The sequence below is a fragment of the Parambassis ranga genome, chromosome 3, assembly GCF_900634625.1.
Source record: "Parambassis ranga chromosome 3, fParRan2.1, whole genome shotgun sequence".
NCBI lineage: Eukaryota > Metazoa > Chordata > Actinopteri > Ambassidae > Parambassis > Parambassis ranga.
The window spans coordinates 18,801,386-18,815,136 of record NC_041024.1 but is presented as its reverse complement, the minus strand read 5'-3'; the positions used below and the strand labels follow the sequence as shown (position 1 = coordinate 18,815,136).

Genomic DNA, 13,751 nt, shown 5'->3' with positions numbered 1-13,751 from the left:
ATGAAATGTCTCAGACTAAAGATGACTTGGCAGGACGTTGGGCCCTGAACTGGGATTCCAAACAAGTTTGAGCCATGTTGGTCTGAGTGAACACTGTCATAGTGACAGAGTGTGTGTGTGTGTGTGTATCATCCAGAGCATTCCTATCAGCCAGACACACTGAGAGATGAATAATATTAACATAGACAAATGCTTTGTTTTCATAGCACTTCTCAAAACAGTCACAGAGGGCAGTGTAACGGGACACTGAAGATGCTAAACAATCGCAGTGACAGACATGAACTAAAACAAGCTCTGAGATGAATAACATCTCATGTTGGAAAAGCATGGGAAGATTCTCCATGCTGTCCTGTTTGATTAAGCTACAAACAAATGAAACTACATTCTGCTATTACTGCAAATACCAACATTTATATTTCATGTCTTGTTAACACTCCCACGACAACAGCCAATGCTTAAATATTGGTTGTAGTTGGTCACGTATTAATGCTGGCTGCACAGAGAACTGTCAGTCTTTCTGCATTAAAATGTATTATAGATACGTGCATAAAAACTGAAGCTTTTAGCTGTCAGAAATTGGCTGTTTTTCAAAGTAAATAACAAATAGCCTAATAAACCCAGAGCTACACAAGAGATGGAAAGACTTCATTATTTATTTCTAATTAAAGACTTGACAAATAAAATTCTAAAATGTGAAGGTTTTCACGTCTCTGTTTTCATCTTTGATGGATTTTTATGTATTTACACAAATTCTTCTCATTCTGTATAAGCAGTAAGTCACATGACTTTTCTATCCATGGCACTCAGCCATACGTCAAGTGATTAATGCACATTAATGACCATTTGTGGTAACAGGATGACGTGCGCAGCTGTACTGATCCAGGTTATGTGCTTTAAATTGATGGTTTTCCTCATTGTAGAAACAGCATGGCTGCCTTTGACATGACAAGCAGTATTAAGAGCTTGTGTTTTGTGACAGAAGTCACAAAACGCTAGTGTACTCTGCGTATTGTAATGGAGAGAATGATCTTAAGGTTGAGCTCACTTCTTTTACGATGTAAGTAGGATTTAATTGGACTGTGCTTGAGGGACACTTGCTGTTTGTGTCTTTCTGCAGAACACGTCAACATTCACACTGGAGAGAGATGAAGTGGGCGAGGTTGTGATGGAAGATGGGCGCAGTCGCTGCCCTTTTAATCCAGAGTACAAATCCACTGCCATCATCGTCGGTACGTAATGGGCTAATACACAGCTTTGACAGACACACACACACACACACTTACTGTGAAGAGCCTCCTTTCTGGGGAGGGAAAACAGGTTCTGCAGATTCTTTGATGTTAAATTTATCTTTAATTCAGTAATGACTCATGATGCGCCTGCTAATGTTTGTCTGCGTCTGTCTGTCTGATAAATAGCCAGACAGCAACACACACTGGTCGTGTGTGTAAACTTCTTTAACGTGCAATTAGTAAATAATTAATTGGGTGTAAGGGGGAGAAATTATTTTTTCTAATCCTTGCTAACAGCCTCCTTTATCCTTAGCTCATAATTTCATCACAATGTTGTAATAATCATTTTCTTGCTGTTTTCTTCTAGATGGTGAATTGTATACTGGTACTGTCAGTAACTTTCAGGGGAATGAACCAGTCATTTACAAGAGTTTGGGTCAGGGAACTGCTCTGAAGACAGAAAACTCCTTAAAATGGCTACAAGGTAAACTCCATATACCCCATCAGTGTTTTTTTTTCCCTGCTACTACACATCCTCCAATCTTCCATTATGTACCGACCACAGCAGATAAGCTCCAAAAAGTAGTGATCATTAGTGAGGCGTATTCACTAATGCATGCAGACTGAGAGCAAAGACAAGCCCTGGTAGATTGCGGGAGCTCGGTCCTATCAGCCGCTGCACATGCACATCAAAACAACCTCAACTGGCTGCCACTGCTTTCCCCAGAGTAAGCTGTACTTTGCACACAATTAAGACCTCTCTTGTCTTTTGATCTCGAGGTAATTCATGCCGAGTGCTCCTGATGAGACATCTGAGGACAGTTATCCACAGAATCCCGTTTCCTCTACACATGCAGGATTGTATGATAGAGTGCAGAATCCGAATTCACGATGATACAAAAGTGATGAAACAGCTTAAAAGAGAGAGAATGTTTTAAAAAAGCTATAACGTGACTCTAAGCAGATATTTGATTTGTGTTTTTTTGCAGATCCGGTCTTTGTTGGGTCGGCATACATCGAGGAGAGTCAGCCAATAGGCAACCCTGTGGGGGATGACGACAAGATTTACTTCTTTTTTAGCGAAGCTGGAAAAGAATTTGACTTCTTTGACAACACCATCGTGTCGAGGATCGCTCGTGTGTGTAAGGTAAGCTACAAGGCGTTGGCGATTACACAAGAGGGTCATACAGAAAGTAAGGGGTGCAGCAGGGCTCAAACTTCCTGTCCTTAATCCCGATACAATTGCGCTCCAAACAGGACGGTCCACTCACGTGTTACAGCATGTCTGGTAACTGTACATCATGCCTGTGTGGATGCCATGGAGATTTGTCACTGGCACGTTAAAGCTTCTTCTTCTATTTGACTGTACAAACATATTTTCAGTAGATTTGCCTTCCCCCCTGCTTGAATCATCACCTCCTCCTCCCTCCCCTTTTCTCTGCAATGTCAGATTCCTCTCTCCTTCCATCTCACTCACAATGTCAGCTGCAGTCGTCCATCCCTGCAGCTCCCTGCCTTTCTCCACCAGCCCTTTGAGCTTTGCTGGCATTATTAGTATTCAGGGGTGTTTCACAGCAATATGAAATGCTTATTCCACTCTACTGTATTTTTCTGCATGCAAACGTAGCGGCTGCAGAATTCAGTTGGATCATTTAAACCACTGACATCATTCCTCTGCCTCTAGAGTTTAGTTTGGTCGATCAACCTGGATAATCAGCCACAGACTTTATCCATTTTCACCTGTCATCAGATCAATTAAAAGGGTTAAGAAGCTGCCTGATATACATGCACTCAGCATCCTTCTCTGACTGATGCCTCTTGTTCATGGAGGCAGTAATGTGCGTAATCGTGGGGACAGCATGTAATCTTAAGTGACAGCTTAATGACTTAGTCCTGCTATGCTCTGGCCCTCAGTGCTGCGACACCTCTCACAGCCAGCAGAGCACCTTCTGGGTTCTATATATGGAAATCATTGACAGAAAGGCCCCCAGACTGTGGCGACTTGCTGCAGATGAACTGTGCAATAGAGACAGAAGAATGGCTTTCTCTGCTCTGTAAAGCGCTTTTATTTCACTGGAATGCAGCAGCTCCCTTATTCCTGACTGACGTCTTTTCAAATGCTGTTCTATAGCAGTACAGCCGTGCTGCATGTGGCTTTCTTCATATGTTTGTTATGAGAGAGTATTGCAGTAAGCTCTGAGACTGTTTTCATAACCATAGACTTTGACAGTAAGCACACATCTGAATTTATCAGCTGCCTAATTATGAGAAAATTTACATTCAAGCAGCTAAGCTGTCGTCACTCCTGTTTTCACAAACATTTTACCGTCCGATTTTAAGGGACACTAATGCAAAAAACAAGGCTCCATGGATTACTATAGACTTGGTGTGGGTCCATCGCCATCTTGACAGTGCTCCTGCTGCATAATTGAAAATGAGCAGAGCGAAGAGACGGAGCAAAAGTGGAGCTGAGGTCATGCTATGTAATGCTTTTTGCCAAAATATTAACCCATTTCTAAATGATCCCTAAGTGTTTAATACATTCAGTGATGCTGCAGTGGCTGACTGTGTTAGTAAGCAGGCAACTCTTGGCTAAACTCCCCGTTGTCTTCAGCTGTTTGCAGCTTTTCTTTTCCCCTCATGCAGTATCCTTGCCTTACAGTGGTTTCTTCTGTTGCACCCTACCCTCACCCATGGCTCTGTGTGCGCCTCACAGTCTAAAAAAAAACTAAGATCAATCTAAGAGCAAGGTTAAGACAACATTAACAGTACAGCCTCATTTAAATTGCCTTTGCTTCAGGATAAGTTATTACCATGTAAACGCTTTTCCCAAAAAACTGTGCATCACATATGAAAGAAAGTGCTGAACTCAGATTAGGGTTAGGTAAACCGAGGTATGAGGGCCCCTCCCTGTATCTAACAGTCTTCGGTGAACTGTCAGAAAGCACACACTCCCCTCTCTGTGTGTACCAGGCCAAGTCCAGTTTTGTAGGAATGTGGTTTTATTTAATATCTGAATCGTGCTTGTGTGTTAGTTCATCTTGGCTGACACTTATAAAGAGGCCATGCTTCTTGTCATGAGATAAATAAAAAAAAATGAAAGCATTTTTTAATGGTATTCAACTACTGTTGTACTTGGGCTTGCCAAATAATTCTGCTTCCGAGTTGTTTTCTCTCCCCCTCTTTGCTATCTGTCCCCTCCCTCCTTTCACTCCCTCTTTCTTCTGTTTATTCAGGTGTGCACACTGAGGGACCGTGGAAAGCGGGCAGATTATAAACACTGTGTGGCATCTTTTTTTTCTTTCCCTGTCCTCAGGTTGAAGTATCTTAAACATGATAAAAATATGAGAGTTTGTGTTCTGCAGCACAAAGAATGGAGTACATTTTTGGAAGGCAGCTAACATGAATCAATGCGATTTAAAGTAGAAGCTGCGCAGCAGAGCACAGCAACAACGGCAGTGGACAGCTGAGAGAGCAGGAATGTGGTCTCTTCATTATGTGGACAGGCTACGACCACAGCTTAGTAATTGGCTCCCAGGCCTGTATCGGTCCCACAAGGGTTCACCTCACTGTTGAGCAACATGATTGTTTGTGTGTGACAGCATACTGAGGAGGAAACAAAGATAGTTACAGTTTTGCACTTTATAATCTTCTCAAGGGTGATTCACTCCTTGTGCTGTTATGTAGGAGTTGCTCAGGGTTTTGGAGGCCCTGCAGATGGGATAGTTTGGATCTGAGGGAAACTGTCTTGAGATTGGGCGAGACCACTTGTTTTGGTCTTGGTTCTTCCTCCTCCTCCTCCTTCTCTCGCTCCTCCTGTGTTCTGCAGCTAGCTTGCTACATTTGGGAGGAGTGTCTTCTGGTGTGTGTTTACAAGCTCTTTGATGATTGCAAATCCGAGCAAAGTTGTCTGATAGCTGTTTATGGGAATATCTTAAAAGAAGAGTGAAGGCCTGTTTCTGTGTGTTGGAGGAGCAGTCAGATGTGAACCACTGATCCGGATTTCAAAGCCGTAATAACTGCTTATTGTTTGTTTTGTTTTTCTATTTCACCATCTCCTCTCGTACAAAGAACAACATTTTACACATTTTTTTCTCCCACACTTTATTGTCAGATTTTGCTTTGTCACTGTGTATAAATGCACCACAGAAATGCTGAGCTACAGAAAAGGGTTTTAGTACTTGAAACTGTGTGAGGACAGTGAAATCCTGGCTGTGATTACCGCTTATTTACTTCAAAAAGAGGTCATGCCATTCACAGCAGCTACTTTTATCTTTTATCATTGGACCTCAAGAGCACCCTCTAAAGCAAAGAAAGATGCATTGCAGCTGTGATACACCACAAGGTCTCACAAGTAGTCCGGCCCTTGTGCCCCCGTTCTGCTCTTTGTTACTACATGGTTATGTTTGACTTTCTGTCAGGCAGCTTTTTACATTCATTCACTCATGATGTCTTTATGATCGTGAAACATGTTCTCATAGTTTTTAGCTTACTAGTTTGAAAGCTGGTCATGGTCCAGTGCTGGACAGTCTACAAACTGTAAATTATATTTGGGGAAAAGTCAAAAAGTAGAACAAAACTGCCGTAAATGATGTGTAGAGTGCACCTTCCACCAAGGTTAATATGTTATCCAGATCTAAAATGATTATTTCTTTCTGGTTTACTAGCATGTTGGCTTTCCATTTGAAATTGGAAATCCAGTATTTTGGCAGGGTGAGTCGTCTAGAGGCCTAGCCTACTCCACTCCTGATTTCTGGGACTCGCAGGCTGTTGTCCAAAGCTGACTCAGAGGCCGTGGCATCCTCCCTTACTGCTGCAGCCACAACCTCTGTAGCTGAGAACAGATGTGACTTTTTGTTGAGTCAGACTTCCAGCATCTGCCACCTGCTCACCTGCTTATGAGACACACCCTGACCTCACTGTGCACCCTCCCTCTGCTCCTACCGCTAGGTCATGTGTTTTGAGCAGGCAGAGAACGGCAGTTCTATACATAAACATTAATGTATAGGAAATGTTTGTTTGCAATCAGTAACATACGGGTTTACTTCTCAGGGTGATAAAGGAGGTGAGAGGGTGCTGCAGAAAAAATGGACCACCTTCCTGAAGGCTCAGCTCCTGTGTTCCCTCCCTGATGACGGCTTTCCCTTCAACATCATCCAGGACATGTTTGTGCTGAAGCCAATGGGAGACAGCTGGGAGAGCACTGTGTTCTACGGCGTCTTCACTTCTCAGTGGTAAGACACTGGTTCACACTGTGAATGCACAGTATGTCAGCATTGACAGCCACATGGATCATGTACATAATGTGATTTAGTTTACACACACACAGTCAATGCAGCTCACACAGCACATCTTGAGCCAGTTTTTATTCAACTATCTCAGCTCTAACTTGGCAAGTTGCCTTTTTTTTGCCTTGGCGGCTCTGAATTTAGAGCAGCTGTAATGAGCTTAAACACTAAAACAAGCTCATGCAACCCCAGTGTCTAATTAATGTATCAACAAAATAAAGGTTTTAATATGGAAATCATTCAAACACCCACTCTGCAACTGTTCTCTGTTGAGAAGCTGCTGCTCCAGTTTCCTGAATAAAACATAAACAATGCAGAAAGTATGGACTGAGTAAAAACTTAAATTCTTAATTAAGTGTGTTACTGAAGCTGTCAGAACAACAGTCAGGTCAAACAAATATTTATTTTTCTGATTACAGGTACAAAGGTGCATCAGGCAGCTCAGCTGTGTGTGCCTTCACCATGGCCCAGGTAGAAAGAGCATTCAGCGGCCGCTACCGTGAGGTCAACAGGGAGACCCAGCAGTGGTACACCTACAACCACCCTGTACCCGAACCACGGCCTGGGGCGGTGAGTGCTGACAACGGTCAACATAATACAAAGGCTACACACTCAGTAGTTTTTAAGCTGGTTATTGTATTTATTTTGTGTCTCCCACACAGTGTGTGACCAACCACGCCAGGTCGATGGGCATCCAGTCGTCCTTGCACATGCCTGATAAAGTGCTAAACTTTGTCAAGGACCACTTCCTGATGGACAGCGTGATCCGCAGCGCTCCCTTGCTGCTGAAACGCAGCGTGCGCTACACACAGATCGCTGTGCATAAGATCCAGGGCATGGAGAGGGCTTATGACGTGCTCTTCATTGGAACAGGTGCAGCTCATTACACAACAGCATAAATATGGTAGAAGTTGCTCCTTTTTTCACCGCACACTGTGCCCTGGAAACAGCATGGCTCACTTCCACTTGTTCTGTGTGTTACCTAGATGATGGAAAGCTCCATAAGGCCATCAATGCCAACGATAAGATGCACATCATAGAGGAGATGACCCTGTTTTCTGAGCCACAGCCTGTGCAGCACATCGAACTGGACGCTCAAAGGGTAAATCGCAATACGTTATGATGTCATTAAGAGTAATTAATTCTCAAAACACAACTTAACTAAGAAAAATATGGACGAGCTAGCTTTACCAGAATTTGAACAAGCTCTGGACCCTTTCTTTCCACAGAGGCCATTCCATTGAGTTTTTCCTGTAAGTTATAGCGCCGTGTGGAGCAGAGTTTATGATCCTCTCTGGCATTTTACCCAGAGCTAAATTTCATTACATTTTCTCTCTTTATTACATAATGGCCTTACCCTGAGCCAAAGCAGCCCAACTGCAATCTTATCTAAGATTATGTAATTCTAATAAAGTCTGAGATGCTTTTTGTGAGTATATTCTTGGCTCCAAATAGGGATATGAAAGACTAAGACAGAATCCACATGCTGTCCGTCTAATATACTGGCAGATAAGCAGGCCTAAATATAGTGTGTTTTTCTTTGGGAACACACGGTGCACTGTTGATCAGTGTAACTGTAACGTTAGTGAGGGAAATGCATGTGCCACACATGTTAAAAAAGCAAATCAATACATGGAAAGTAAGCAAAGTACCACATGTTCACAATGTTCAAATTACTTGGCTTGTATCTAGAAGGGGAACAGCTGGTAGGAGTTAGTCCATTGTGTAGGTTATTTTCTTCTGTTTATCTAAAGTAATTGTTTTAGCATGGTTTCCCTTTTTGAAATCCGTAACCAAAACCAGACGGCCTGCTCTGCCCTGCATTCACCTGAACATCACACATGTTTTCTCTGCCCCTGCAGGGTCTGTTGTTTGTGTCCTCGTACTCTGGCCTGGTGGAGGTTCCTGTGGCCAACTGCTCCAACTACATGAGCTGCGGCGAGTGTGTGTTATCCAGAGACCCCTACTGTGCCTGGACCGGGCGGCTGTGTCGGGATGTCAGGATGGCGCCGCCTGACAGGTGAGAAAGTACTTCTAAGAAATCACCTTAGTTCACCTTAAAGGGTGTGTGGGACTCGGTGGTAGGAGCCCCTTACTTTCGTCCATTAGAAAGGGGCTCTTACATTGATAAATCTGTTTAAATATAATAAATGTGTTTTTGTTGTCAACATCCACGCAAACAAAACACATAAAATAAGTGACTGAAAAAAAATACAGTCATCTGCTTATAGAAATTGCTTTCTGGTTTCTCTGGTTGGTCTCTTAGTCATGTACTTCTTGTGTTTTTAAATGAAAGACTTTGGGACCAAAATGGCAGCATACAGTAAAAGGTGCCTCTCATTACAGCTGCTAACCTTCCCTCTGTTGTTTTGCTCGGTACGTTTTGTCTCAGCCACTGGCAGCAGGACGTGGAGGAGGCTGACACATCAGCCATTTGTAACAGGACATCTCCCAGCCCCAGAGCCGCCAGACCAGCAGCTTCTCGTGAGTGTTCTCATCCTTTGCAGCACTCTTTAATTTTAGTGTTGTCACTCACCTCACGAACACCACAAACAACATGCACTTACAGCTGAAAAAACATGTTGTCGATGCTGAAACTAAAGCCAGGTGGCAGCTCATTCATGTAAACTGTTATGAATTCAAAATTGTGCAATAACATGTCATATTGATTTATTTAAATTTCTCCCTTTCCCTCTCTGCATGCTAAGCTAAGCTTCTCCTTGCTGTAACCTTATGTGACAACATATGTGACATACATGACAAAACAAGCCAGAAGAAGAAATAATTTAGTTTGGTCTATATACCATAAAATACTCCTTTGGTGTGATCTTTCAGTGTTATAAAACAACGTTCTTCTCATTTTTATAGGCGGCTCACATTGCCAGCTCATTACAATCCCAGCCAACACATTCAGAGTTCTGCCCTGTAAGCTGCGGTCCAATCTGGCACAGAGGAGGTGGCGGTACAGTGACAGTGCCAGTCAGTTTCTCTATGCTACCCCGGAGGGAAATCTGGTGGTGGTGGCTCAGTCTGACAGGATAGAGACCTATGAGTGCTGGTCGGAAGAAGAAGGGTTTCGCCAGCTTTTGGCCAACTATTGCGTCAGAGCAGAGCCCCGGCAAGAAAGCACCACTCTGATTGGTCATTCACGCACTCCCCACATTGTACCAGAGGAGACCATGATCCTGCCTGGCGAGTCCCGTTCTGAGCAGGTCCACACGAAGACGTACTGGAATGAGCTGATTGTGGTGTGCGCTCTGCTGGCCTTCTCGCTTGTGGTGTTCTCCTTGTTTGTCATCTACAGGAACCGTGATCATATGAAATCCATGCTGAAGCAGGGCGAGTGTCCTAACATGCAGCAGAAGAAGCCGAGAATAGTGGGCAAGCCCACCGAGAGCTTACCGCTTAACGGTAACACCATCCCTGTTTCTACTTCAGATCACAAGGGCTACCAGACATTAAATGACAACTACATCTGCAGCACACCCACGCACGAGTCCTCACCAGACAACAGCAAGAGCTTCTCAGAGTCCTCCGATAGGCGGCCGCTTAACGTGAAGGAGAGCCATGTGGAGTACTCCCCGACCTGCCCTCGACCCAGAGTCAGGTTAGGCTCGGAGATCAAAGACTCAATCGTATGAGAGCACAGCATTCGCTATGCCATGACACCCTGTGTCTCTGTGAGGGACACAGGCCACCAAGCAAAGGAGAGGAGACCCTGACATCCTCCTACATCACAGCACATCTTTTATTTTCATCATCTTAGTTCTGTGATCAGTGCGGAGGTCATTTCATTTCATCTTTTCCACTCCGAAGCCAGAGGTTCGTCCCGGTTTGCTGCGTGGGGCAGGAAGAAGAGGCAGCAGAAAACACTCCGGTTTCAGCCAGGACCATGAGCCATGGCAGCTGCTACGAATAATTCTAAGTGTCTTTTTTTCAGTCATTCTTGTGGTCACTAACACCTTATGTGTGTCAGCATAGGGCAGGGAAATACGGAGGAAAAATATCAAAATAAACAGAAGGCCTCCTTCCAAATATCTGTGTTTCTCTTTAGGTATGCAACATCCAACAATAAATTATCTACTAGGCTAGACGGCCATCACATACACAGACAATAAATACTAAATATAGATATTTTAGCCAGCCCTATTTAGGTAACCTTGCACATTCTCTGCAGAAGTTGGCTGCCACACTTCTGCTATTATGCACACTATAGAACCAAGCTACAGCTATGTGGTGACCAGGAGTCCAGGTTTAGGAGAATATGATACATCTAACGTACATTCATCACAATCTACACTGCAAGGAAGCAAGTCAGAAGCACATTTGTTCCCTTTTGCTGAATAAATGTCATGTCAGTGGATGGGGACAATTATGAAAGATGAGACAGACCAGGAGAACACGCCTCCAATGGAGCCATGTTAAAAAAGACTGGACCGCCGAGATTATCAAAACATGGGACCATGATTTATGCTCCTTGAACTACACTGAGTTTACCCTCTGAATGTATGAAAGAAGGCCTTTTCCACTTAAGACTGCACCATGGATGATTTAAGGAGGCGGATGCATTTCTGCTTATCTGACAGCGCTGTTCCTCAATGCTGACCTACAGCTGCTGAGATGGGTTCATAAATGGACTGAGATGCAGTTGTTTAAGGCGGATATTGAAGAAATCACAGATGCAAAGAGGCAAGACAGCAGGGGGATAAGGACACGCCCGCTCTACCATGTTCAAGGCAGCACCAAAATCATCATGTGCACTGTGCCAAAAAATACAAAATAATAACTTGATTGTCAAAATGCAATAGTGCCATTCAGTTATGACCACTCCCATCTCCCACACTTTGTGTTAGCATTGGTCACTGTCGAAGAGCACATAGTGATGGACCCAGGGTTGGGTTTCATATGGAGTTTTATGGCACTAATAATGAATTAATAAATGTGAAATACAAGGTTGAGAATTTCTCTACGACCGTTAGCTCAAAACGTACTTAAACGTACTTTTCCCCAAGGCTGTGTTGGGGAAAAATAATAGGTGACAACATAGAACAGTTTTCATTCTGCCTTCCACATGAGACACAAAGGACAACTGAGAGTGACTGGCACTAACACACAAACTCTTCGATTAGTTTAAGTGCTAATAAGCCCACTCAAGACTTGCAGAACAATTAATGCCACTGCAGTGGACAGATAATATTCAGCCCTTTCTTGTCCAGACTGCAGCTGCACAGTATAGTGTGGTAGATGCAGAGCTTAGCTCGGTATAACCCACCGCCAGGTTACATGTCTTACATTCATGGCATTCACCACACTCAGTCTGAGGTTAAGGTGACGTTAATGTGAAAGCACAAGTAATCAGGGTGTTGAATACTTCCAGGTTTGCACATTTCAGTTAAATTTGAAGCATGTTTTAAGAAATGCAACTACTGAAACAGACGGCGCGGCTGCTGAGGAAAATGATTTTTAGAAATCATTTATATTACAGGGACCAGCGCAGCCATTACAACCACTGCTACACCCACCTTTCTTTGACTTTGAGACTTAACAAGCAGAAATTTCCAAAGATGCAGAAAGCTGATAGTGTTGTGTAAATCTGAATGGAAAAAAAACACATTTACAAGGCCATGGGGACAACATGGCACCACGCGTCTTAGTGTACATCACCAAATCACTGTATTGATCAAATAGGCCAACAGTATAGTATATTCCAGTATCATAACAGATCAACATTTAGCTGTTTTGAACACTGAGCAGATTGAAATGCGATGTAACTGCTACAAGTTGACAAAGTAACTGCACAGCATACTGCGCAACAGTGGTCAGTGTTTCTTTTTTCTCGAGTTTTTGTTGTGTATATACAGTACCTGTGCTTAATATTGTGTGTTTTTAAGGGACCTTGTGCAAGATGTGTTGTAGAGATAGTCTTGAAATTAGAGAGTGAACACTGCTGATATATTTTTTTTCATAGTGCTTTACTGCCTACTTCAGCATACATTTCACCACGCTGTTAGATCAGCACCTGGGCTGGTTTTTTTTTTATCACGCACGTCAAAGCAAGAGACATTTCTGCTTTTATTTTCATATCATGATGACTTAAAGATGTAGTCTATGACAGTTTAAATGTCACTGAGTTTACAGTAATTCTGTTGGAAGGAGGAGCTGGCTGCACTGAGTCTAGCAGGTTACTTCACCTTCAAATGTAAAGTTTAAAAAGACCTGTTTTTAGTCTTTGTGCTAAGCATGGCTCCAGCCACAACTCACAAACATGAGAGAGATATTAATCTTTTCATTAAATTCGCCACGAGAAAGCAAACATGAACACTTTCCAGAAGAACAGAACATCTGAGACTAAACAAATAGAGTCTACACTTACCAACAGATTGAAGACCAAAACAAATCAGAGCCTTGTTTTTTTTTCCACCTCTGCATGATTTTGTTAAATATCTCTGTGACCTGCTTTGAGGTGCTTGGTGAAAAAAAAACCTCACAACATAAAATGCCTTTAGATGTCAGAGCTGTTCTGCCTTCAGCCATGTGCCACATTGTACACTACCCAGCAGTGACCTCACCAACAGGAACGTGCTGAATGGTGTGATTGTAGCCCTCAGTGGGCACGCTTAACTCCACAACACAACACGGGTCAATAGCAGATTTACAGATTCACCCAAGCCACCATTAACTTTACTTACAAATAAGACTGAGAGCTGCTCAAAATCTTCATCCTGCAGCTTCTGCTTGTGTAAAAAAAAAAAGATATTGTACACACATGAAACTGTTTGAGGTCAGTATTTAACTATAATATTACTCCTTGATGTCCTGTTGAAAAGCTGATGTTACAACACAGGCTGATTTCACTAATAAGCCAAAAAAAAAATCAATATTTGTAACTGTGCATATTTATTAACGACAGGCTTTTTTCATTCAAAAGCAAACAATGTGGTAAATGATGAATCATTTTGAGTAGCTCCTCAGTAATGCAACATACTGTACTGGATATGAATGTAGCCAACTATATATTTGTAGAACATCTACAGCAGTCTATTTTCCTAAAATGGCTTAAAAGTAGGCGATCCATCGCAGCATCCGTATACAGGATTTCATTTAACTGGTCATAACAATAGAACAGCAGCTGTAACCAGTCATTTGTGCTGCATGATGTAGTTCTGCAGCTCCAAACCCACCACGTCGTCTCAGCCATGAAACACGGTGACAGCTTTGCCTCAGCATATCCAAC

The 13,751-nt window shown here is 42.9% G+C and overlaps 1 protein-coding gene across 4 annotated transcripts in view; it reads left to right on the top strand.

The window, feature by feature from the left end:
- sema4bb (sema domain, immunoglobulin domain (Ig), transmembrane domain (TM) and short cytoplasmic domain, (semaphorin) 4Bb) overlaps positions 1 to 13,444 on the top strand; it is a 43,136-nt gene extending 29,692 nt beyond the window's left edge. For all 4 annotated transcript variants that reach the window (XM_028401813.1, XM_028401810.1, XM_028401812.1 and 1 more), the window contains exons 6-15: positions 1,118 to 1,229; positions 1,597 to 1,713; positions 2,219 to 2,376; positions 6,282 to 6,463; positions 6,937 to 7,087; positions 7,180 to 7,390; positions 7,504 to 7,619; positions 8,380 to 8,537; positions 8,910 to 9,001; positions 9,386 to 13,444. In XM_028401813.1, coding sequence (XP_028257614.1) covers positions 1,118 to 1,229; positions 1,597 to 1,713; positions 2,219 to 2,376; positions 6,282 to 6,463; positions 6,937 to 7,087; positions 7,180 to 7,390; positions 7,504 to 7,619; positions 8,380 to 8,537; positions 8,910 to 9,001; positions 9,386 to 10,158 — 2,070 coding nt within the window. In that variant the 3' untranslated portion in view covers positions 10,159 to 13,444. The remainder of the gene's footprint in view (positions 1 to 1,117; positions 1,230 to 1,596; positions 1,714 to 2,218; positions 2,377 to 6,281; positions 6,464 to 6,936; positions 7,088 to 7,179; positions 7,391 to 7,503; positions 7,620 to 8,379; positions 8,538 to 8,909; positions 9,002 to 9,385) is intronic.
- The last annotated feature ends 307 nt before the right edge of the window (positions 13,445 to 13,751 follow it).